Below are 27603 nucleotides of genomic sequence, written 5' to 3'. Positions count from 1 at the left end.
ATGTACTTCGATGGCGCTCTCAACATCAACGGTGCTGGTGCTGGCATTTTATTCATTACACCGACCAAGGACAAGCTCCGGTACGTCCTCCAAATACATTTCCCGGCCTCCAACAACACCGTGGAATATGAAGCATGTCTCCACGGACTCCGTATAGCCATCGAGCTCGGTGTCAAATGCCTCATGGTGTACGGAGACTCTGCACTGGTCATCAACTATCTCAACAAAGATTGGTCTTGTTCTAGTGAGAAGATTGACACATACTACGCTGAAATTAGGAAACTCGAAGGGAAGTTCTACGGTATCGAGTACCACCAGGTGGTATGAGACCAAAATCAGCTCGTTGACCACCTATCCAAGATAGGCTCCTCTTATGCCACGATTCCACCTGGGGTCTTCATTCAAGACCTCTTTACGCCGTCCATTAAGTAAGAGAAGGAAGGTCAAGAAATCCCCCCTGCCGAGCAGCTAGTACTTACAGTACCTTCGCCGACCACTAATTGGAGCGAGCATTTAATCAAGTACCTCACTAGCGCCGATGTACCCACCAACAAGACCGAAACTAAACGCCTAATCCGTTGTAGCAAGCATTACATGCTGGTAGATGGGGACTTGATGAGGAAAAGTGTCAAGGAAGGGATACTGCATAAATGCATCACCCAAGAAGAGGGAGTGAAACTACTTCTTGAAATGCACTCTGGTTCCTATGGCAATCACGCGGCCTCAAGAAACCTGGTTGGCAAAGCTTTCCAAGCTAGTTTTTATTGGCCCATGGCCATCGCCGACGCAGAAGACCTCGTCCGACGTTATGAAGAATGTCAATTTTTTGCCAAACAGATACATGTACCGGCGCAGGAATTGTAGACCATCCCGGCTTCTTAGCCTTTTGCATGCTGGGGACTAGATATGATCTGGCCTTTCAAGCCTACACCAGGCGGTTTCTAGTACATTTATGCCGCCACTGACAAGTTCTCCAAGTGGATTGAATACAAGACGTTTGTTTGGGCCACTGCAAAAAAAACAGTCGAGCGCGTCGAAGATATCATCCATAGATTTGGTCTCCCGAACAGCATTATCACCGACCTCGGAACCACATTCACTGGTCATCATTTTTGGGACTTTTGCAAAGACCGATGCATCTCTGTTAAATACGTCTCAGTTGCCCATCCTAGAGCCAATGGCCAGGTCGAACGGGCAAATGACAGGATCCTCGATGCCCTCAAAAAAAGGCTATACCAAAAAGAGGAAAAGCATCCGGGCAGATGGCTCAAAGAGCTTCCAGCTGTGGTCTGGGGACTGCGCAATCAAGCTAGTCGTAGCACTGGTGTGTCTCCATACTTCTTGGTCTCTGGCTCAGAAGCCATACTTCTAGCGGACATTGCCTTCCGAGCACCTAGGGTGGACCATTATAATGAAGAGTAAGCTGTAGCTGTTCGGACAGATAACGTCGACAGGGCCAAAGAAGAACACCTAATCACTTGAATCTGCACAGCCAAATACTTGGAAGGCCTGTGAAGATACTACAATCACAACATCAAAGGTCGTTCATTTACTGTCGATGACCTCGTTCTCCGTAGAAAATAGAAAATTGAAGGGTTGCACAAGCTCTCCTTCCCCTAGGAAGGGCCTTACATGGTCAAAGAGGTTACCTGAATAAAGTCTTACCGGCTATGTGACTTGGATGGAATCGATATCCCCAATTCATGGAACATCAAGCACCTTATACGTTTCTATCCTTGAAACACTCCAGATATGTACTCTCCACTCCTTAATGAATGAAGTTTTTGTCGCCATAACTTGTCTCCGTTATTTCTCCACTCCGGTTTAATCTCCATTTGCGATTGCTAGCTCTATGCTACTCCAGCTTAAACTCCAATACATGATCTCCAAAAAAGCTCCGCCCCCTTTCTCCATACTAAAATATCTCTAAGATATTTCGCCAACCGCTGAGCAGCACATGTTTCGCTCTATGTTCTTTGGAAAAGACCCAGTCTCCGATCTATCCCTACACGTGCTACGAGCTCCACGCTCTGTGTTATGGGTGGTCGGCTGTGGTTCCTCGGTCATGTCTGTTCCTCATACACGTGCATGGGCTCCGCGCTCGATGTTATGGAATACGGGCTAGCCAAGGCCAAGAGCCCAGTAACGAACTAACTGCTCAGACGCTACTTATACCATGTATAATTGCGTTAGGGTTACCACTACATCTACATTTCACCAAAACTGGTAGCAAGACGCATAATCATGCACATGTCTACAAACAACATTTATATGAATACATAAATGTTCACTTATGCCCTCGCGCATCTAACTATTCTATACAGGTTCCTCTCCAAGCAGGTCATTGCCGTTGGTCCTCACTGTCCACCTCGCCGAACAGATCAACGTCACCAGCCAGCCTTTTCGCCGCATACTCCACCTCATCTTCCAGCTGCTGCTGCTTCGTCGCACCCGTCCCTCTGGCGAATCCAGCCCCTATCGCTCGAAGATCGATGGAAGGGTAATGAGACCAGACCACCACTAGGGCATGTGTCATGGCGGAGACAGTGGCGTCTCAGTTGAAGCTCTTGAAGTTCTCCCACGCCGCCTTGCATCTGTCGATGATGGTGTCCGAATGTGGTGGCATGTCGTCGGGCTGAGAAGCTACCTCCATGTTGACATAGTCGAGCACAGGCTTGACCCCGGCGACTATGGCATCAAGTTTCCCCCTTTGGGTTCTAGCCTCTAGCTCCAGCACATTGAACTATGCCTTGGTCCTTTGACGGTATTCTGCAGGCACCAATAGGATCCATCAAGTGAAGAAATCACTTCAGCAACAACTCCGACCATGAACTACTCACCTTTCAACTCCACAGTTAGTTTCTCCACTCGCCCAGACGTCGCCTCCTTCTCCTCCTAGAGTTGACGGAAGACCTAGTGCAACTAGCCGAGCTTTGCATCTTGCTCTGCAAAAGTGACGATCATCAACATCTAGTTTTTTCGGCAATATAGAGCAAGTTCACCGATCTGCAGTACCTTTCTTCTGCTCGGAGATGCTTCTTAGCTGCTCGGAGTTGCGCTCCAGCTGCTCAGAGTCATGCCTTAGCTGCTCAATGATGGTCATCAGCTGCTCGGATAAAGCCCCCTTCTGGTATTCCAGGTCCCTCACATTTGATGCGGCAAGATCTCGTTCGCGCTAGGCCCTCTGGACATTCTTCTCCATTAGCTTCAACGCCTCTTTTAGTTTCACGTTCTCCTCGGCAACAGGCTCCATCCGTTTGATGAGCTGCTACCAGTGCACGACAGTTCGTGCTACACCCTACAGAGCACCAAGATTATGAAGAACTCCAATCTCCAACGTCAAAGATGGACATCATCGGCACAAATACTGACATCGATCTGCTTCATGGCTGCAGAAAGGGTGGACCCTAGCCTCTTCACCTCCCTAGAGGTGTCCTCTTCCATGACCACCACTTCATCCCCCTACTTGTAGATGATTCGGACGGCTTGAGGTCATGATTCTTCACGCTCAATCTCCTCAACCTCGTCCTCTCTATCCACAGCAGGTGGCACTCTCCGGGGGCTCGGTGGCACACACAGAGCATCTGACCACACCCTGTGATAGCTCAGGGCGCGTGTTTGCTCCTCTGACACCACTGGCCTCTGCGCCTCAGACTACGTCACGATGTCGGCAACTCCCACTCTTGCCTTCGAAGGTTCGGCGGCTCCCGTCGTTGCTCCTGGCGTCATCGTCGCATCAGCCGCCATTGTCGCCAACCGTTATCCGATGCCAACTCCATCAGCTGCGGTGGTCGACTCCTCCACCGGCCGCTGAGCGCTCGGGAACTCCGGGATGGGGTCTACCGGTGTTGCCTCCACGCCGGGACCAGCCCCGGCTGCTCGCCAGTTTCGCCTAAAGGATTGAGAACCTTCGTGCGCCTTGTTCTGCATCAGATCAGTTCATGAATCATGGCAACTATAAAGATCGAACAGCCAATGATCCCAAGGCAAGGACACTTACACGTCGGACTCCCGGTAGATGGTTCTGAACCGGCGCTGCCTTCCCGAGCACCCAGGCACGGCTCTAGGGTCGACCCGCGTGCCCTGGGCTAGAGGTCTTGTGGCTCCTGCCATCGGCCTCTCCTCTGCCCGTTGCTCGGGGACTCCCTCCCCTCCTTTCAACTGCACCTCCGCACGCAGAATTAGTTAGCATTTAGTTAGCATTTAGTATAGATATTCTCTCATCTTTTATTAGTTAGCATTTAGTTTGTATTTAGTTAGCATTTACTATAGATATTCTCTCATCTTTTATTAGTTAGCATTTAGTTAGCATTTAGTATAGATATTCTCTCATCTTTTATTAGTATCCTGCCATCGGCCTCTCCTCTACCTGCTGGGTATCCTGCAACCAGAATTAGTTAGCATTTAGTCTGTATACTAGTATTATTTTAACGTAATACTCTTATAGATATTCTCTCGTATAGATATTCTCTCATCTTTTATTTCTACTTGTGACAGATTTTAGTTAGCATTTAGTTTGCATTCTTTTTTCATCCCGTTCATATTTTTTCCTTTACATCGCACATTCATATACCCTCGACATGTGAATGAATTTTAGTTCATGCAATTTTACATCTTAATCTTTAACTTGAAGACTTGTCGTATTTTTATTCCTTATACACCAAATTGAGTTATAAATTTTACAATTTTTTACCGAGTCGATAAATGGATTTTTACCAAAATGCATGTCAAAATTTTCACACGGCATATCCTTTGGTAAAATCCTAGATCCGCCACTGACTAGAAGCATATACCCCACGCGTTGCTGTGGTAATCGCAGATGATTTAAAATGAAATTAGACTATATGTACTTATATGAAAGAATAAACTATTATAAATTAATGCTAGTGGATTACATGATATGTTGACGTGGACAACAAATGCTCGTGTGTCTTGCTGTCGTAGACATCACAATTGCATGCGCTATTGGATTTTAATTGCATGTGATAGTGCATTGCTGCGGTGAACAGCTTGAATGCTGAGATACATCGCTAATAGAGTTTAGGATTATGAGTTATGGATTCTACGCTTCTATACAACTAGAAGCATACCCTACGCGTTGTTACGGAAATTACGGATGATTTAGAATGAAATTAGACTATATATAATTACTTATATGAAAGAATAAACTATTATAAATTAATACTAGTGGATTGCATGACATGTTGATGTGGACAACGAATGCTTGTGTGCCTTGCTGACGTAGACATCACAATCGCATGTGTAGATGGAGACAAGTTATACTTCATACAATATTTTTACACTAAGATGGTTCTGTTCCATAGATAACATGGGCATATGAACATTTTCTAGCTATGTATTGTGATAATCTCGCAGAGATATTCACAAAGCCTACCATACTCCATATTTTTATGTGTTGAGTGCATTGGTATGAATTTACTTCGAGGTTTGCATGTATCAGGGAGAAAGTCTCTCTGATTAATAACTTGTTAAAAATATCATATTGCACTCTTTTATTTGTATGAGTTTTTCCCTTTGGGTTTCTCATATAAAGTTTTTAATGAGACAATATCAACACAAGGTTATGTCATATCATCCATTTCTCCCTTAGAGGTTTTTTGGTCGATGATATTGTGACATAAAATGCATTGCACTATTTTCTTTATGTGAGTTTTCCATTTATGGTTTCTCATATGAAGTTTTTGATGAGGCAATGTCAACATAAAGTTATATGCTTATCATCTATTTTTTCTCCACCAGGGTTTTTGGAAGATGATATTTGATGCATATTGACCATAAGGTCAAGGTGTTTTTAGACTAGGGCTTTGGGTTTATCTCAAAGGGTCTAATAACATTGATGATTGTATATCATGGTGTTTCTCATTATTTTTTCCATTGGGTTTTAAGGAGTTTTACATGGTATACCAGTATTACTTTGGTTTTTCCCACAGGGTTTTCCAAAGATTCATAATGATGCATAATAGAGGAACAGTGAAGATTACAAGAAGCTAATTGATCAAGGCGGAGTGTTGAGAATTATTATTTAATGATCAATTAGGAATTAATTCAAAGGGTGTATTTTCATCCCTCTCTCTTTCAGCCCCTGTATATATATGTACAACACTGTTCAATAGAATACAAAGAGATCATTTACATCACTTGCTTGTCTCTCGCTCTCTACTTTTCTAACAAAAATGACTAGTCGTTAACTTTGACTTTTTTGTGAGACTTTAATATTGCATTGATTCCATATGTTTATCTATACAAAATATTAAATTATATTTGCTACGGCAAACAATATGGATTTTCCAGATCACGTGCATGTCTATATCATCGATATGAACAATAGTGTCAACCTCTCCGGTGCTTTGCCGGTCTATATACATATCTATATTATCTATGTATAGGAAGAATAGTGCTGGTCTCTCACGCCTATAGTCCACAAGTCTATATCAATACATGAAAGACAATGCTGGTCTCTGCACATGTCTATGTAGACGGGAATGCACACTTTTTAAATGCACTGGCACATAAAACGACAATTAAACTTGTGCAACTATACATGTATGTAACTTAAAAGTATTAGTTATGGGCAGCTGACATTATTGTAATAGTGCAATACATAAAAATTAAAATGAATACATCAACAGTTAATTAAGAAACTTCTAGGAAAATTGAAAGGAAAAACTAAAACAGTGAAGGGCTAAGACAACCCTGTCTCATACCTAAACACGCATTCGGACCAAAAACATGTACAGAAATAATGCTGGCCCAAAACCTGACCCGTCTCGTTCACCACCGTTGACATGTGTGCAGATTCAAATTTTCAAACCCATCTAGTGGGAAGTTTGAATTCAAACTCGTATTCTTTGACACGACATTGTTGACCCATGTGTCCCGTAATGTTTCTAGTTTCTTCGGCTTATACAGTGATACATACGCTTCGGTTTCACTCATTTTGTGCCGTCCGTCCACACGGATATGACGGCCGGGCCTCAAATGTCTGTACCGTCGATAAAATTTCGCCCTCTCCGTGGCTTTGCCGGTTTATACATGTCTATATCATCTATGTACAGGAACAATACTGCTGGTCTCTCTCATGTGTATATTGGTCCACATATGGCCTTGTTTGGATGTTATTGTTTTCGCATCAATCCACATGTGTTAGGGTGGATTAGAGTGGAGCATGTGGATTCGATAACATCCAAACAAGGCCTATGTCTATAACATGTGTGTGGACTGGCATAGTCTCTATGGTCCACACATTTTTTTCCATACGAGAAAAGTCTGCATGGGCTTCAAACTACCATACTGCACAAGTCTATACCTTTTATTTCTCTATGCATGTGACTATGCCAGTCCACACACATGTTTACGGACATGACTTTCCAAGTGATATTCCACACACATATCTATATGATTCATTCATGCAGACATGGCATTCCAAGTGATATCTATAAGTCAACGCATGTATATGCCATGTTAAACAATACAGCTGGTCTCTCTCACGTGCATATTGGTCCACATATGTCTATATCTCTCGCAAATAAAAAGACTAAAACTTGGACACCGTTTTGGTGAGACAATCGCCCTTGAGGTCGTTGGTCTGCCTCACATGCGATCTACCAAATATTGCTCGCTCCCCTTTCCCTCAAAATGCCACTTCCTGTGGGCCCACACAAACGCTCGTCGATAAAATGCCACCATGCAAATACCCTGCACCCCCCGCGATAGGCAGAGATCCGCCTCCAATCACGCTCGAGATACCGCGGCCTCCAATAAATCACACTCACGATCCCTCTCTCGCTCACACTGCCACCTCCTCTCCCCCGCTGTCGACCTCGCCGTTGCCGGCAGAGATCCGCCTCCAATCACGCTCGAGATACCGCGGCCTCCAATAAATCACACTCACGATCCCTCTCTCGCTCACACTGCCACCTCCTCTCCCCCGCTGTCGACCTCGCCTCCCCTTCCTCCCTGCCGTGCTGCCGCCGCCCCTTCCTCCCTGCCATGCTGCCGCCGCCGACGGAGGGCTGAGAAGCAGAGCTCGACCTCACCCTTCGTGCTCGCGCCGTCATCCTCACCCCACCTTGATCCTCGTCCGATGGATCATCACCGAGAAGGAGAAGGACCGCTCGCCACACCTCGATCCGTGTCTGCGCTCGCCCACACCGTCGCCTATAACAAAAAAAGGAGAAAGAGGTGGAGAGAGAAGCCCTCATCGATCAAGATGGGTTCCCTGCGACCTCTACGCCGCCGCCATCGCAGAGGCCCTCCTGCCGTCCCCTCTAAAAGGTCTTTGTTTGGTTTTGATAATTGAGTGACAACCCTAGGTGGACTAATTGTGTTTATATGAGATACACAGGTGATTAGTCCATAAGTACATGTGTGTAAGTAACATATGCCATGGAGGTGGAAATGGCTCGGTGTAACACCCTAAAATTTGCGTCTTTTTGAAATAGAGTTAAAATAATTTAATTATGTATTTTTGTGCTCATGAAATATAGGAAAAAGAATATTTTTCATTATATTAAAATTCATCATATGGAGCATCAACATGGATGTGCATACATGCCGGTGCATTTAATTTATTGCAATGAGCGGTTGAATCCAAAATTCAAAATGCTTTTGAAATTGGCTTTGAAATAAAAGAAAAAAATGAAAATAAAAGGATTTAAAAAGTTTTAAAATTTATTTTTGGAAACTTACCAAAATTTGCCCATTTTATTTGAGTTGAAAAGTATATTTGAAACTCTATTTGAATTTGCATGTGGTTCATAATTGAATTTGGTTTTGAAAACAAAATAGAAAAAGGATTTGGAAAATAGAAAATCCTCGCACCTCTCAATTTGGCCCGAAGGCCCACTCACTCTCTTCCTCATTTTCCCCGGACCCGCTTCTCATTTTTTTCCATTCCCCCATCCCTTCTGGCCTGGAAGCACAGCAGCCAAGCAGGCCACCGGAGCCCAGCTCCTTTTCCCTCATCCGCGGCCCGCTCCCGCTTTCTCGTCTCCTATGTCCCCGCGGCCCACCAAGAGCCAAAGCCCATGCGCGCCTCCTCTCTTCCTCTGTTCGGCTGCGACCTTGGCGTGCTGCCCATCCCGTGCTGGAAGTCCACCGCCGCCCCGTATCCACCACGACCTTGGCGTGCTACCCACGTCTCGCCTCAGTATATAGGAGCCGAGCCCGTGTCGCACCCCATCCCCTAACCCTAGCAAGCCACCGCCTCACCTTGAGCCGCAGCAGCTGCAGCTCCAAATGCCGCACGCCGCCGGAGGTCCACCGCCGTGGGACTCACTACTCCGCCACCCCTCCGCCTTCGAGATTGCCTTGCCAAGCTTCTACGCAAGGTAAGAAAGTCTCCGGTACTAGCCTTTTCTTCTCTCTCGCTCTCTTTTCTTCTAGCCGCATTGCCGAAGTGTCGCCGGAGCTCCAAGCCACCCAACCAAGCCCAAGGTCGCCACCGTGCCGCCGTAGCTCCCTCCGAACCCTCCATCGAGCTCGCCTCGTGCTTCTCTTGCTTCCCGTGGTCCTCCCATGTCCGGTGGTGGCTGGGAACATCGAAGCCGACGCTGTCGGCGAGATCCGGCCATGGTGCCGCCGTGCTGACCCTATGCAGAACCCCATCTCCCTCCCTTCTTTTTCCACCGTCTAGATCTAATCCAACCGCACACATCCATCGATACCCCTTCGCCATGGCCTTTTGCAGAAAACCCCCTCCATCTTTTTAAGTATAAACCCACCGTCCCTAGTTTCTTTCAAAAGGATCCCTACTTTTTCTTAAAATAGTGCCCGCAGTCCTCGGTCAGATTTAAAAATCAGACATTATTTATTTTAATTCGAAAAACAAGCTCCATCTATTTACAAAATTGCCACTATCTTCATTAGGCCACATCTTCTCCATTTTAACTCCGATTTGACCCGTTCAACTTGCGTTAGGTTCGTAGTTCCATAATCTACATGTTCATACTACTGTTAGATATGTTTTCAATTTTTTAAATTCGAGGTTAGATTTAATCTATTATTTGATTAAAGGAAATCTTGTTTAATTCATATCTTCTACGTTTTAGCTCCGATTTGAACCATTCAAGTTGCGTTAGATTTGTAACAATGTAATCTATGTGTTAGTAACATTGTTTAACATGTTTAAAGCTTTTGAATAAAATAGTAATTTGATTAATCTATATTGGTTTTTTAATTAAAAGCAATTAGGGTTTTTCACCTCTGTCTTTTATAAATAACATAAGATTAATCTTATATTGGTTTTCTAATACAAATATAATTTGGCTTTAAATAATTTAGCTTCAATTAGCGTGCTTTTCGCGTCTGTGTGTTCGTAGCAATGTGTAGAACATCTTTAAAACCTTTTTACTTGTTGTTTCATATATTTGGTGTATTGTTCTGATTCAGTTCTATTGTTTGCTTCGTGTATGATTGCATGGATGCTTGTGTGGTGTTTTTTTATCATGTCTAGTCGGTGAGCTATACGTAGTGAATCACGAAGCAAATCTTTGAAGTTTTGGACTTGAAGAAGGATCACAGTTTAAGGCAAGTATAGCATGGGATCTTCCTTGTTGTCCTATACACCTTTAATCATTTAATTCATGTTGCATGTGTCTACCTTGACTACCACTAAGGATTTCCTAGTACTTGGTTACCATGTACCTTGACATCTTTGGGTTATTGCATTGGGTAGTATGATGCTAGTGCTCAACTAAAGTCATGATCTTGTAACTTGACTAATGGTATATGCAATAAACACTAAAAGATGCTTTTAGCAACATGGAACAAGGGGGCTAGAGCATTGGGCTATTTTTATGGTGCTCTAGATTCGTCTCCCTAAGGACTTATCTGTAAGTGATCATCCAAGACTTACAGTATAGCTGTGAGGGCTACATGGCTCTGGCTTGAGCTCAGTATGAGGACCTTTTCTAGCTTGTTAGAGGTTACCTTTATTTGCATAAGAATGGCTTGACGAATCAGGTATAGTGTGGCCTCTGTCCCCATGTGTATAGGCTGTGCGTTAATGTGCCATCGGGAAGGGGGGCTCTACATCTGTTTGCCGAGTGAATCTAATGGGCCTAACTTGTTAGACGAACCTTTGAAAGGCTTCATAGTGAACCCTGCTGACCTTCCATGGTAGTGGGTTAAGGGGCTCGTGACCTCGGGCAAAAGGGTAAATCACGACTCATAGTGAAATTGTACAACATTTGCAAAGTGTAAAACTGTTATAACAGCCGTGCTCATGGTCACGAGCGGCCTTAGAACATTTACGGAATAGATGATGAACACTGATGATACTGATGATAAAGATGCTCACTAATGATTACTGTTTATGCTATTCATTACTCATGTTTACCTGATCATGTGTTTATATGGGCTTGTGAATAACTTGTTGCCACCCAATTGCTAAAAGATGACTCATTAAAAGCTAATCGCAGTTAACCAGTGTTAGCCTTTTGAGCCTCATGAACCCCATGATATATTTGTTGAGTACGACATGTACTTATGCTTGCTTTACTTTTTAAATCTTTGGATAAAAATCCCGGATGGGTACCAGATTGCTAGAGTTTGGAGGAATTAGGCTTGTGATCAACCAGTCGGTTGTCCTTGTGGAATTGAAGTCTTTACCCAAGGATCGGAGTTGTCTTTCCGATGTTTGCCACCTAAGGTTATATTCTTTATACTAAATCTGTTATATATTGAGCATTGTCTATCGATATTACCCTTATTTGTAGCTATATGTGAGATTTGACTTCCTGGGCTCACATATGGTTTGTATCTGGTTTTGTTCTTAAAACCGGGTGTTACAAAGTGGTATCAGAGCAATGTTGACTGTAGGACGCAAGCCTGTATAGAACGGGATGTTTTAGCATGCTTTTATCTTTGCTTAGTTCTTGCTTTCTCTCTAACCTTGTTATTTGCTAAAAGTTATGCTCACCTCAGCCTCTGTTCTATTATGAAAACCTTGTCTCTATTCTGAATCATCTCTCTTCATCTAAGTAGATGGGTCGTAATGAGGAGACCACCGGCATTAGAGGTCAGGAGGACCAAGCTACATTGTCCTTGACTGCATTAGACAAGGAGAAGCTTTTAGCTATGCAACATGTATTAGAAGGAATGACTCAACCTAGGAGTTCTTAACCGTGCCTACCACAAGGTCAAACCAACATGCCAAAGGGACCAGTGAAGAGACAAGTGGCAGAAGCTTGGAAGAAAATAAAGTCTAATGAAGATATGGGTAGTAAGATGCTTGGTAGTCAGGACCAATGTCAATGCTGCAAGCATTATGGTTTTCCCTGTCTTCAAAACATGTCTAATAAAAGGAAAGTCATGGTGAATCTGAGTTGTGAAGCTAATGTGGATAAGAAGAGGAAGGCGGTCTCACCAAAGCCAGAATTAGGAAGCAATCAACATTCGAGTTCTACTACATTGTCGCATCCAGGTCCAATCCCTGGTCAGATAAACTCGGACTCTAAAGAGTCAGAAGTTTCTCAACCTAAGATTACTCCACTCTTTCCACATGAAGTATGCATAGATGGGTGGACGATCACCTATAAGGAGTTTCAACCCTGAAGGATCGAGCGAGCTAGAAAGCGGTCCTGTCTAACAAAGATGAACCTTCAAAGTCAGCAAGCTGACAACACACCAAGCAACAGTTTGGTGAAGTATGACATAACAAAAGATCTAGCTAAGATAAAGTGTTATCATTGCCAGCAGGAAGGACATTATGTTAAACTTTACCCACAGAAGAATCAATAATTGTACCATGGAAGTGGCCAGAGTTGGATCACTACAAAGTTGCTACTAGAAAGTGTCAGTGATACCCGACCCGAAAGAAGCATTCAATAAGAGTGACGAATGGAGAAGTCATGCTAGACTACCCAAGATCCTTAGTTACGGAATAGGAGTTTGTGCCCTTTATGTAATAAAAATGATATTATCTCAAGTTGAATCAATGATTGAGTTGTGCATCTTTATTGCTTTATTGAATTGTCATTATGCTTATGATTGTTTTGCATCTTTGTAATGACTGCAATGATCTTGTTGGGTGTTCCCACAATTTCATTTAGCTTATAGGCCTGAGGTATAAGATTAATGAAATAAATAGTTGGGTTATAGTTTTCTTCTGTTTTCCCTATCCTGTCTTTCGGAGCAGCCTGCACTCTTTGGCTTATATCTCTAATTTTTTATGATCAGAAATCTAGAGAAAATTTTTGACAATAGTAGACTTCGATATTTTTCTGCGACCACAAGAATCACCATGATAGCTTTGTTGGTTATGGAGTTATGAAATTCACAAGACAATGCACCTGTGCTGTCTAAAGCCTAGAGCAGTTTCTGTTGTACACTGTTTTCAGCCAAGTTAACTGCAGAATTTGGAAAAGTGTTCTATAAGAAAGTTGTAGGTAATTTTATAATATTTCCAACAGTATAAGCTACAATTTCATTGGATTAACAGAATGAGAATTAAAGCTGTTTTACTGCACTGCTGTTTTTCAACCCGCGAGGAATTTCAGATTTCTTGTTCCTGCCCATACACGAGAGTATCATTGGGATGTTAGAACGTCTTGATACTAGTTAGCTCATCTGGAAGAAGGTGCAAGCTATCCTTTTTGTGTCCCCTATTTGACCTTTTCTTAAGGGGGGTTGCCAAGCGAAAGAAGTTGCAAGACGAAGGCTTCCCGCGTTCTGGTGCTTCACTTGAAAGTATAGGTTATGTCTTTGGATGAGAAGTCACTATCAAGCGTAGGTATCTTTGCTAAAGATGTGTTACTTGTTGGATTAATGAGCTCGGGTATTTTACCATATTGGTTATCACTTCGAGTTAGTATCATTTGGGAGTCAATCTTCAACATACCCTGGATAAGTTGGCATGGATGACATAGGAAGGAGATATTGGACATCTACAGTTGATTTAATGGAGACTCAGAACATCTCAATGTTGCACCAAGTTAGCAAGTGTGTTTTTGTTGAAGGAAGTTCTCTTCTTGGGATATGTTATTTTTAATGGTAAAAATAGGGAGAAGAACTCGAGAAAGTTAATGATGAGTTTGGTTGTAACCCACCCAAGTATGTAAGAGTGATGTGGAGTTCCTTGGAATAGTAAGATTCTATAAGAGGTTCATTGGAGGTTTTTCGAAGATCATTAGAAGATGGTTATAGTGGTATTGGGAAATATTACTAAGTTCGTTTGGATCAAGAAACCTCAGGTAAGCTTGGAAGAAGAGGTTGAAGTAAAACCTATGTATTAGCTTTGCCAGATCAGGACAAGAGTTTTTCTATCTACAATGATGCACCTTGTCAAGATGTGGGATGTGTCCTTATGCAAGAAGAAAAGTACAAGTTTATGTAGAAAGGCATGAGATGGAACATCTGAAGTATGATCTGGAGTCATCCATTGTGGAGCATGGAGATACTATATACTTGGGCATAAAAGTGACATATAGGAGGATCACAAGAATCTACAGGACATCTTCACTAAGTTGGTCTTGACCTTGTGATATCCTTGTTGGAATGAAATTGATTATAACATGGAAAAGTGCTATCACTTCGAGGAGCAAAGTCATGGCCAATGCCCTTAGCAATGGAGAATTGTGCTAACAGGGTTCGGGTGACACCAAGGACTAAGAATTGTATTCCAAGTTCGAGCAACTTAACTAGAATCCTTAATGTTTTGAAGATTGGTAGTAGAATCCCCTTCTGACCAAGAGATTCATCAGGCTTCGTTGGAAGGTGGTTAGGGGGTGGATTCCTAGAATATTCCCCCAGAAACTGACCATGGAGCACTATATAAAGAAAGAAAGGGTTGGACGGGAGGAAGGGGGAGACATAAGAGACAAGAAGAAGAACCACATTCCTATTTTAGCTCTTTAGCTAGCATTAGTGTAGGGAGTGAGTGAGGAAGGGTTAGAGGAATGCTGGAGTTGTTGGCTCTCTCTACACTTGTACCTCAATGCATCTCTTGCTGCTTGGAGTACAGAGTTTTGTGTTCTTCTACGGTGGTGAGTTCTTAAAGTAAAGTTAGCTTTGTTTACCTTTTGCTTGCGGGTTCGTCGTCTGTTCTGTTAACGAATGCTCTAGTAGAGGACTCCTCATGAAGACGGAAGTTCCTGGCCGATGCTAGAGTAGTAATCAGTAGCGTAGATGTGGTGTCTAAGCTATAGGTTACCTTTGTTTGCCTCGTTCCCCACAGTTGAGGGGTAGGCGGCAGGTGGTGATAGCTCTGTCCGTCCCTTGTAATCCCCCACATTTAGGTTCAGCGTAGAGCTATTGGCCGGCATCACTTGGCAGATCAGGTGCGATCCGGTGCCCGAAGCAAGCTCATAAGCAATCAAGCTATCTTATCTTAAGATCTCTATCCTAATAAAACCTCGCTACCCGAGCCACTCTCCCTCTTGTTATCTTGGGTGAACTAGATAAGAGACTTTTACACCTCTGTTCCTTATGAAAATATGATACCCTAAATACTTATAGGTGAAGCGCTACAACGGTATATACGTGTGCTTGTGGATTCATTTGTAAATGTTAAGAAATACCAATAGCCACCTTGCTCAAATTGCAATCTTGTGAAGTACTTCGTGTGACCCTATCTGTACTTGTACCTATAAAACTTCAGCGTCCAGCCACTTGGTCCAAATCAAACGTTAGTTGGTGGACCTTATACAACTGAAGTCTTTCACATGGAAGTGCGACTTCAGCCGTATGGCCATGATGAATCATTTTAAGTGAGCCTCTTGGACCTCTTTTTAGCATGTGGCCTTGAATAAAATATTCTTGTGTGATTACGCGCCTAGCTGTGGCAATATATTGAAACTGATGTGCACCATTTAGCAGGTTCATTGTATCAGCAATGCGAGTGATTAGAGAGGTAAAGTCGATGGAGCCATCTCTACTAAACACACTTTGCCAATGAGTACCTAAGAGCTTGAAAGGTGAAACACGGATTTTATGGACCATGGCATGCAACAATCTTAAATCATCAATTCTTAAGGGCCGAACATTATGGCAAGGAAAAAAGTTACAGTCATCCAACGGTGAAGAAAGCGCAGGGTTGGGTTACAGATGTCATTGGGTCTTGGCTTAGAATAGTTATGTGAGGTTGTTATAGCTTCTGAAAACTCAGCTTTATTAAATCTACGGGCGGCAAGGTTTAAATCTAGCAAGCATGCATCATCGAAACCAAGAGCAACATTTAACTGACTCCATGTAAGATTAGACTCCTGATTAAAAACGCGAAAATAAACTTCATCATGAGAAACTTGCAACGAGCACAAGAACTCTATGGTAAGAAGTCTAATTCCTAGTTCATCAGCAAAGTTACAGAAACCTAGCCAACTGATAGTAGAAAAGACGGTATTGAATTCCACATCCATACCTGATCTGTCAAGGAGGCTTTGGCCAACTGATAGAGAGGTATTTTTGGAACTCTTGTTGGTTAAACATGAGACCACTCTCATTATCCATTGCTCTCAGTGGGGGAACAACAATTGCACCATGATATTGACTTTCACTGGGTGCAGCTTGCTCATATGCACCATGATGCTGCTCCTCTTGGCTTTGTTCGTCGCTTGGCATTTCCTCTATTGCCTAAGAGAAGCGGGTAGAACCTCCTCTTCGCCCTCCTTTAGAATCATCATCAGAGTGGCAGGAGTGCCTAGACGAGCTCCCATGAACTGCATCCTTCACCTTCTTCATCACCTTCTTGAATGGGTTCTTCATTTATGCAGCAAGAAGAGACACAAAAACACAACTAGGACGACAAAAGATTAGCATTAGTGTTAGCCGTTAGTTGTTCAAGTTAGTAGTCCATGTGGAGTGTAGTTGCCTCCGCAAACCATTCTTGTGGGTAGTCATGCTCCACAAATCATTCTTGCGGGGTGTATGAACCACCACAAATGTTCTTGGGAGAGTGACTTAAGATCAAAGACAAGCTTGAAATGCAACTAAAAACAGGAAACTATTTTTGGATTTTCTTTAAGTGGCTAATTATGAACTAAACTTTAGAGAAAACTTCACAAGAACTTGAGGGAAGAGGGAGAGCTAGAACTCGAAATTTCTAAAGTATGAGTTTGAAGATGAGCTCCCCAAGCATGGTAATTTATAGCCAAAGGATGTGGCAAGATGGAGGCCTCACGAGGAGGTCCCTCGACCTCCTTCTGCCTCATCCTGCCACTCCACTCACTGGCATTTGTCTTGGATTCCCAACAATACTAAATGGTGAAAGAAGATTTCACAAAAGTTCAAATGGAGTGGTCGCCGACCAATTCCTTTCTCTTTTCTCCCATTTTCCCAAATGCTCAAAGCATGGGATTCCAACACAAAGGGAGGGGAGGACAAAAATCCATCAAATGCCATGGTAGGGTGGTTGGTCGACCAAGCCCTGATCCTCTTTTCTTTTTCTTTTGTTCCCCCATTGTCACTTCATGCTCTCCACTTTCTCAAAGTGGCAGAAGGCATCCTAGAGGGATCGGTCGACCCCACTCTTCCCTCCAAATCTTCTCAAAAAAATTTGAAAAGTTTATCTAAAATTCAAATGCATGGAAGGAAAAGGTTTTGTCAAAAAATCCAACATGAAGAATTCAAAACAAAAATGCAAAGTGAAAATGCAATTGAAAATTAAATATGAGAGTTAGCTTTCGGCGAGGGCTCCATGTTTTAAGTCCTTAGAGTTGGACTTCTCCATTGTGTTCGTTGCTTGGGTGCATCAGACGGTCCTGGAGACAGAGACCCAGATGTTTGCACCTCTTTCTTCTACCAGACCTGTTCGAGTTCTGTTTGTGGGTTCAATTGTGATTTGGCGGGTTCGTCCTTCTTTACCTGTGGGGGTTGATTCCTCTTGTGGGGCACGGATTTTGGCTTTCTTTTGGGCCAAGTTGCCTTGACCTGCTTGTTAGCATGTTCTGTAGAGGTGGAAGAATCAAAAGCAAACCTTTCTTTCTTTCTGCCGATGCAGAAATGAATTTAGCTGAAACCCACATAAATGCAGGCATGGGTGGTGTTGAGGAAGGGCCTTCCCAAGATGAGAGGCATTTCCTCATCTTCTCCCATGTCAAGCACCACTAAGTCTATGGGGACAAACTCCTCACGAAGTTTTACCAAGACGTCCTTGGCAAGTCCCTCAAGGAAATAGATGGTCTGAGCCACCAGCTGCAGACGAATACAGGTTGCAGACAAAGGACCACATAGTAGCTTATCGTGCGTTACCTTGGACATGATGTTGACTCCTAAACCAAGGTCGCAGAAAGCTTCAGGGAAGACTTGGGGTCCGATGGAGCACTTGATCGTTGGGCGGCCAGGATCACCCTTCTTGGTCATGAATGGCAGGTCAAGGAGTGGACCATAGCTAGAGCGAAGCTGAGGCATACCAAGCCTTGTTGTGACCAAATTAATAGTTTTGACCAGATCCTCGGGTTTTCCAGGGATCTTACCTTGCTCGAAGGATGGGACAACGGCCTCTAATTGAGCTAATTGTGTTTCTAACATTTTATTAAAACTCAATTGATTTTTAACGGTAGAAGCAAAGCTGTCCATTTTAGTATTTAGATTTTCAAGAATCTTGTCATTGGCAAACTACTTTTTATTAATACTTTCATTAATTTTATATTGGCCTAAAACAAGATCTTTCAATGACGGAGGGTTATTATAATTATTATTGTAACATTAACGGCTAGTCATCAAGAGATCCATTTTGGCAGAGAGCATGTCCACCACATGAATGGTGTGCATACCTCTCTTCTTTGGTTGGAGGCGTTCATCATTCCACCCTTGATTGGTCACCATCTTCTCTATGAGATCCTTGGCATCTTTCACATTGAGTGAAGAATGTTCCTCCAACGGCAGCATCTAGGTGACTACGGGCCATGTTGGTTAGCCCATGGTAGAAACCTTGGATTCAGAACCATTCTTCAAAAGTGGCATCCCCAAGTTGACTTGGGGTCCCGTGGCCACATTGGTAGCCAATGGGTCCGAGAAGTCGGAGATTGTCTTCTGAGCCATAGCCTCCTTAAGTGGTGGTGCGGAGCCTCCTTCCTCGAATGATCCAAATTTGAGATAAACTTTTGAGGGGGAACTTGACGGCATCTAGTTCTCCTCAACAATTGTTTGGGGTCGTCAATGAAAATGCTCGGTAGTTGGAAACCGCTCATACAATGCCTTGCTTTGGGATAAAGAGAAGCAAAGGCAAGGGTAAGCCCCTACAACTAATCGATAATTAAATTGATGGCAAACTCAAGATTCAAATTTATTAAAATTCCTTGGCCTATGCTTTCCCCGGCAACGGTGCCAGAAATGCTTGTTGGTATTTCTTATGTCTATTGGAGAATTCTGCAAGCGCAGAGAATATACCGTTGTAGCACTTCACCCGAGAGTATTCCAAGGTATCTTTATTTATTTTTTCCCAAGGGAAAGCGGTAGCTAGGAATGATAATAAATGAGAGATCTATATGTTTACCTCAACTTAGTATCAACTAGTGCAAGGGGGTAATCGAATTATGGTAGGAAGGGTTGATGCAACAAGCCAAGATAAAGATAGTTTAAGATAACTAGCTAGTAAGGTATAGCTAGGTGGCAGAACAACGAGAGAGTAAAGGTTTCCTATAATTCAAACTCTACTTCTATGGTTATATCTTAATCATATAAATGCAACACATCGATTGAGTCCACACAATAAGTATACTAGGCGATAGTTAGGTGTGCACGGTATAGCTAGGTGTGCAAGCACGCGCTAGCCAAGGGCTTCCGGCCCGTGGTCTTCGAGGCCGGCGCCGCGGCCGGCGGCGTGTGGACGCGGACGCTGGCCTGCACGAGGCTGCAGACTCCGTGGACCATGTACCGGTTCTCCGACTTCCCGTGGCCGGCGGAGGCGGCGGTGGAGGAGTTCCCGCGCCACGACAAGGTGCTGGCGTACCTCACGGCGTACGCGCGGCGGTTCGGCGTCCTGGAGTATGTATGAACCGTCCAAGAAATGTCCACGGGAGCGAGAGGACCGGACCTTTAATGGCGTTGGTATTTTCTTGTGACTATCAGCTGTTTATTATCACCCGACGCCGGAATTTTGTTCCATTGTCTAAAAAAATAGACGCACAGAATGGTTTTTAGAGGCAGCTATAATAGGTTTTTAGACCGTCCGCCTCTATCTATGTATATAAAAATCGTTGATTTTTAAGGACAAACTCACACGATTTAATGCACACCTGTAGCCGCGGGTTCAAACTCGCAGCCTTAAGCCCACCGGCAGCACCGGCACCCGGACGCCCGCGCCTGCTGCAACGCCAGCGCCAACGCCTGCTGCACGCATAGGCGGGGCCTGTCCGCGTCACTCCTCCAAGCTTCCTCGCTTCCCGCGCCCCTTCACGTCAGCTACGCCGCTCCCCTCTGTGCACAGCGCCCCAGCAGCAGCAGCAGCAGCAGGCGGCTGCAGCAGTAGGCTCACATTGTTACATGCGCAACACTCCGATCTACTTTTCAAACATTCAGATGAAACACTTCTAACATACGTACGGAACAGCTAAAACATTCAAAACGTGCTTCTGAAACACTTGCAAAAACACATAAAAACACTTGAAAATAATTGTAAACATATGCAACATCTAAATAAAACACTTGCAGCATATGTGTGAAACATATGCAACATCCAGATAAACACACTTGCAACATATGTCGAAAAAACAGATTAAACATTGGGAACAGACACTTGCAACATATGTGTACAACCATTGCAACATATGCAGCGTCTCGATCTACTATTGCAACATCTGCATGAAACACTTGAAATATAGCTAGAAAACATCTAAAACAATTGAAACATGCGCTTGCAACATCGGGAAGGCCGGGGCTAGACAATTCCAGCCAGCGGCGCGCGAGCACCACCACCACCACCGGCGCTAGCAGCACCGGGCTAGGCTTGGTTGGGCGGGAGGGGCGCGCGACGGGCGGGAGCGAGCGACGCGGGATAGACGAGTGTGATGGGTGGGAGCGAGCGACGCGGGATGGGCGCGCGGCAGCAGCAAGGCGGAGTGGGCGCGCGGCATCCGGACGGGGAAGGTCGCCGCGTTGGAGAAGGCCAGCGGCGGGCGGGCGGCACGGTGGATGCTTGCGGCAGTGGGGAAAAGGAAATGTCGCTGTGTTTTTTATTTTCTGGAGAAACCGCATCGTACTGAAGGTGGAGCGGTGGGGGTCTATTGGGCCGGATCATTGCGCAGGTCCGGGAACGAGCCGTCCTAACGGAACCCGTCTGCCAGCATTATCGTAAGCCCACACGTTTCTTGCATATCTTGTACAAGACGAAAGTCGCACCATAGCATCTCGTATTTTATTCGGCCACGTCACCTCCAAAGCTCGGCACCGTCGGATTCTGCAAACTCGCGTTATTGAACGTTCGATCTGGGACGTCGCGGGTCTCGGGGTCTGTCGCCCGTTTAAACCGTAAACCTGAGCGCTCGCGAACTGTCGCGAAGCCTGCTCGGCCGTGTTTCTCGATCCTCTCGCACCGTCGTCGCCTACCTCGGCGCTCGCCCATTTCTCCCGTTCCGCCTGTGCCTCCCTCAGCCTACACCACCCTCCACTGTCCTTCCGGCCCTTCATCCGCAGTGGGCGTGGGCTGCCTCGAAGGCGTCGGCACTCGGCAGCACGGACGAGGACCAAGCTTGCCGTTTCACGGAGACTCGATCTCTGCGGCGTGGGCCGCCGCTCATCCCAGCCGTATCCCGCATTCCCGCCTACCCATGGCTGCCCGCTGCACCAACGCCGGAGCCACACCGCAAGCTCAACTCCATGACTAGGCGCCTAAGGCCACGGTGATGGAGGCCCGACGCGGCTTGGGGCAACGACGGCAGTCGGCAGAGTTGGGGCGTGGTGCAACGCCTAGCCAACGCTATGCCTGCTGCAGCTACTTGTTGATGGACGCTCCTAAGTTGTTCGATGAAATGCCCTTTCAAAATGTCACGACTTGGAACTCACCGTTTTCTCTTCCCGTGTCTGATGAAGGCAACATACAAGTTCCACAAACTAGATGCTGGATGATGGTAGGTAGTACAAAAGATGTTGCATGCCTCCTTTTTCACTTGACTACAAGTATTATAATACTGAATATATCATAACCAAGAAACTTTCTTTAAGCATGGATATAGCTACAGAGAAATTAAAATTGATAACCATGGCCTGAATTTGAATTGAACTTGCTCCTAGCCCGTTTATTAAACAAAACAAAGTTACAGTCAATATACAAGCCACTTTAGTTTGGTTTAGTTCTGCAATGTGAGCACTAATCTTTTTGTATGATGTTGTGGCAGAGAGTGATTTTCCGGTTAAAAAAACATTGAGTAATACTAGCATGTTCCCTGTGCTTATTAAAGCTTTTCAAGTACTGACTCCTCATCAAGGCATGTAAATAGGTGGGCAACTGGGCACAGAAATTGAAAGGCACTACTCCTTTTCCTACCCCCTCAAATAAATGCTTCTACCGTGGACGAACACATGCTGCGACTGAAAAGAAATAGCACTGTTTGCTGTTATTAGATCAAGTAGCTAGAATATGTCTGATCTGTTTATTCATAGTTGCAATGTGTTTTAGGGATCCTTGTTAGGCCTTCCGCAGTGTGCTCCTAGAGTGATGCTAAAATTTTCTCTTTCCGCTTGGGGCACTACTGCGCACACTGTGAGTCGGTGCCAACACCGATGCCTGAAATGAAAGATTCTGGAGCAAGACGCATGTTGAAGCACCGGTGCCCATTCATTAAACAAGTATTTTGTTCGCCATTGAGCCATGCACATATGAGAGGGAGATCGTACATGAGCCTCTGCACCTCTGACTCTTCCTCCAGAAATTAGGCTCCAAGAATCAAAGTGCACACTGCAGCGTCCTTGAGTGATGCCAATTTTTTTTCAGGTGGGGCCTAGATTTTGGTGGGCATCACTTCCACGCTGTGGAAGGCCTTATTCAGCCTGTTCGTTTGGCTGTGGCTTGTCGTAAATGATCGTAAATTTTCAGTCGGAACAGTATTTTTCTCTCACACAAACCAGCCAACAGTACTTCTTCACGAACGAGTAACGATACGAACCAGCCAACCGAACAGGCTTACCAGTTGCAAAGCCACATGCACTAGCCTAGGTCCCTACACTAGCCATTAGTACCTATGCGGCTATGCCTGCATTAATATCGTTGTAAGAATCTGGTCTATATGTTCTGCAAGCACAAAATTTGATATTACCTTGAAAAAATATTTACCCATTAACTAATGTCAGTTACAGATTATATACGGCTATGCAGTGAATGGGAGATTCCCAAAGCCAGCTCACCTGTCTTTCACAAGTGGCAGTAGAGAAAAGCAAGCTATCTTCAAACAATTTCTCTGTATGATGATAATTAGATCATTGATAAAGTGGTCAGGCCCTTATCATGGAGCATCTGAAAATGGTAAAGAAAACCTCGTGTTTCTTAGAGCAAGAATAATAATACAGCTGGCTGCTGGCTTCAGGGATCCTTGCAGTCTACCTCTCAACCCACCCATATAGTATATAGTAGTTAGCTCTTCAGCATTAATACATGGTCCACTTATCTCTCTCATAAAGTTTCTCGATTCCCGTGTCTAAGCCGGCTGTTAGATTACAGCCCGTTTCTCCTCTCTCTCATCTCCTCTCCCCTTCACCTCAGCATTCAGCATGTTTACAGCCTTTTATTAGACTTGGTGTTATAGCAGATGCAGAGACAAGTAAAACATACGCACCATTGGTAGTCTAATGGATTGAAACAGATGGAAGAGCCTCCTATCCATTGTAATACTGGCCCAAATAGAGGGGAAGTGTTTAGGGCAGGCGTGGCAACGCCGCGCCCCTATTTCTAGTATACCACTCTATTTCAATGTCACTTGGTTCCAAGTGACCGGTACAATCCTAGTATTTGTTTTGCAGACGTACAAGTTCGATTTCCTGATTCTCTGTGTTGGAAGATTCGGTGTGGCAAAGATCCCTGCATTTCCACACCAGGGTGGCCCTGGAATCTTCCGCGGGCACGTCCTCCATTCCGCGGATTACTCGCGAATGCCAAACGAGGATGCCGCTGAGCTGATCAGGGGCAAGCGTGTCGTCGTGGTTGGCTGCGGCAAGTCAGGCCTGGATATCGTCGCACAGTGTGCCGAGGCCAACGGTCAGAGACTATATAATCAGATGCATGCATGTTTCGGCTTTGATTATTATATTCTTCTTGTTTTCTTTTTCCTTTTTGTTTTTTTGGGCATTGCATGCAGTATGTCCATTATGGAAACACGTTAATTATCCGTGACTATCAGGTTCCAAATACCCATGTACATTGGTGTACAGAAGTGCACATTGGCTGGTAGACCTCAAGTTTCCCTGGTGTGCCAAACTTGGGAATCTTATGACCTCTCGATTGGCCGAGTCGATGGTTCACAAGCCAGGAGAAGGGTTCGCACAGAGCCTTGTTGCTACACTGCTCACTCCACTGGTATGACGACCCTGTTAAGATTTCTATATAAATAAATTTATAGAAAAACTGTGGGTCAAATTGTGGGGGGTATTTTTTATTTTTTTGGCGTGGGGGAGTATTAATAGAAAATATTTAGTGTAATTTCATATAGCTTCTATGTTTTTTATATTACCATGTGTAGTACTTCCACTGTCCCAAATTATAAGACGTTTTGGCATTTCTATATCTAGATGCGTAGCAAAAGCTATAAATGAAGAAAAGCCAAAACATCTTATAATTTGGAACGGAGAGAGTACAAGTTTTTGCCGACAAATAACATCTGCGTACGTACCTGGCCACTACATTTCAGGCGCTGCACAAATATAAATTCTTTATTTAAATGTTATGTATATAATAGTTTTGTTCCTCATCATTTACTTCAATTTTTGCTTATCGATTGGTCACTTATTTTTGGGGCGACGTAGGGGGAGGAAGGAGAGGAGGCGGGCTGGGAGAGGGAAGAGGCTGGCGTTAGGGAGAGGGAAGGGGGCACACGTATTATTTTGTATCCATAGGAATGTAGGGAGTCACGTGTGTTTGTTAGCGCCTTTATTTAAATGTATTGCCTGGATGACGGTTGTTAGCCATCTAGTGGCAGTGGCACAGCCGCTGGCTGACCACTCATGGGCGGTGGAGCCTTGGTGGTAGTGGAAGAGCATCTCTAAGAGTTTCCAAAACCCACTCCTAGTTTTTTCCTTACAAAAAAAAAACCATTCCCAGTTTTAATTTTATGGCAAGAATGAAAAAAAATCGCTCTAGCAACTCCCTATCTTAACTTCCAACCTTTGCACACTTTGGAAAATTGATCCGATCGCGCGGAAATATACACGCCCGTATCGATTGGTCAATCTGGAAGTGGAAGGACGTGGTTAAGAATAAGGAGTAAGGACGAGGTTCCCAGTGCAATTGTACAAGAGAAAGAGTATAAAATTGGTTGGGGCGATTTGAAAATAGTCTGAGATTCTGGATGCAAAATTACCTTCTATATTTTAGGAGCGAGATTTTGGAAATGATTGGGGGAACCCACAAATGTGCTCCTTACTTTTTTTAGCTACTTGAAAAACTCATTGATTTATCTATTATTTTTTTGAAAACTATTAGAGATGCTCTAACTGATTGCAGCTAGCCAGGCCTATGTCAGTTTTGAAATTTCCATTTTTTTCACTTTTTGACATACCTCAAATAAGGATTGTTCTATTTAAAGAAATAATGTCTAATCTTTTGCCTCAATAACATTTGAAAGTCTAATAAGCTGCAACTCTAAATCGAGAACCAGGTAATTTTGGTCGTCAAACTATCAAAACCACTCTTTTTTCACATATGGTTTGTCTTAAAAGTGGTTTAATTTTGCCAGTATGGCGACTGATCTAGCAGATGATGTTGAGGCTGCATGTCTGGAATTCAAAGAAAATAGTATGGATCCGATTAAATATAATTCATATCTTCTTTTAGTTTTCATGTTCCTTTTGTTACATGATAAAATTATGTTTTAACTTGATTTGATTTCCGTTATGCTATAATTCAGATACTATGCCAGGAAATGGTCATTTAAGTATACAAACTTAAATTCCGTGAAAACAATTTTGCCACATAGGTTAGCATGACAGAGCCGGCCCTAAGGGGGGCAAGCGGGCGCTCCAGGCCCTCCAGCCGCAAGGGCCCCTCCTCAGCTATTAGATAGTGTAGGCACTAGTTGTTTTTTTTTTTGGTGAACAGGCACTAGTAGTATATAAAGTGCCACATAGGCTGTTTGTCCTTGTCTCTGTCAGATCAGTTGCCACGTCATAATCTGATGCACTAGTGGCAAAACCACCTCTGAAAGCAGATAAGGGTGAAAATCGAACTGTTTTAATAGTTGGAGTGCCAATTAATACAAAGTTGTCCGATTTTGGATGAAATGACCAGATAAGGATGGAATTGCCGCAGTAGAAATCTCATATCTTTGCAATATATTTCAAGGGCTAAAATAAGTAATCATTACCTTTTATTAATTAAAATGAATGAGACGTTTCCTCCAAATTCTATATAATATACGTACACCCTAGATTTCAAATTATAAGACTTTTTTTTTTCCACGTACATTACTTTTGCTATGTACTTAGATTGTTTTCACTATACATATAAGTATACAGCAAAAACTATATATATCTAAAAATGTCAAAACGTTTTATAATTGTGAACGGAGGGAGTACTAAATAAAGCTACACGCGAAGAACCTAATAACCGCACTGGATTCCTCCACCAGGTTTCGCTGATGGGTAAGCTGGGGGAGACATTTTACAAGATGTACAACCCGACACCGAAAACCGGGGTGGTACCAGACTTCAGCCTGATGCAATCCATGAGGGCCTGGCGGTTATCAGTGGTCCCGGAGAGGTTCAACGATGGTGTGGACCAAGGCAGCATCGTGCTCAAGAAGCACGACTCCTTCAGCTTTTCGGAGGACGGCCTGGTCCTGGACGGCACCGGCGAGCACGTGGACGCCGACGTGGTCATCTTCGCCACCGGCTTCGACGCCGACCGGCTACTCAAGGACGTTTTCGTGTCGTCCTGGTTCCGCCAGATAGTGGCGGGACCTCCGGACGCCGCCATGCTTCCTCTCTACAGGTCAGTCCGTTCTTGTTTTTCTTTTTGTGCGCTGTAGTAAGTCTAGCACTGAAACTGAACTGCTAATCCGCGTATGTTTGCTCGTCGATCGGTTGCCCGCAGGCACTGCGTGCACCCACGCATACCTCAGATGGCGGTCGCCGGGTACCTGGACAGCGCGTCGAGCATCTATCCCTGCGAGATGATGGCCAAGTGGGTTGCGCACCTGCTCGCCGGCGCGTTCCGGCTGCCCGGCGTGGCCGCCATGGAGAGGAGCGTGGCGGAGTGGGAGCAGTGGGCGCAGCGGAACAACCGGCGCAACGGCGGACTGTGCTTGAAATCGTGCTTCGCCAGCGTCACGACGTGGTACAACGACCAGCTCTGCCGGGACATGGGGTACAGCGCCAAGAGGAAGCAGGGGGGAGTCCTCGCAGAGTGGCTGCAGCCATACGGCCCCGCCGACTATGCCGGCATCCAGTGATGTGTGGGGCTCCTCTAGCTAGCGGCGAGCCAGCTCAGACGGGCAAGTACGT

At 44.4% G+C, this 27603-nt stretch overlaps 1 protein-coding gene across 1 annotated transcript; it reads left to right on the top strand.

Annotated features, from left to right (window-relative positions):
* On the top strand, window positions 1-27603 carry LOC136480368 (probable flavin-containing monooxygenase 1). The gene is made up of 6 exons (XM_066477938.1): window positions 1-321; window positions 19712-19948; window positions 23911-24145; window positions 24288-24463; window positions 26730-27091; window positions 27194-27603. The coding sequence occupies exons 1-6, from the start codon at window positions 1-3 to the stop codon at window positions 27549-27551; spliced, it is 1689 nt and encodes a 562-aa protein (XP_066334035.1). The 3' UTR covers window positions 27552-27603.

The sequence above is a fragment of the Miscanthus floridulus genome, chromosome 9 (assembly GCF_019320115.1).
Source record: "Miscanthus floridulus cultivar M001 chromosome 9, ASM1932011v1, whole genome shotgun sequence".
In the NCBI taxonomy this organism is placed as follows: Eukaryota; Viridiplantae; Streptophyta; class Magnoliopsida; order Poales; family Poaceae; genus Miscanthus; species Miscanthus floridulus.
This window is presented reverse-complemented; position numbering and strand designations above follow the sequence as displayed.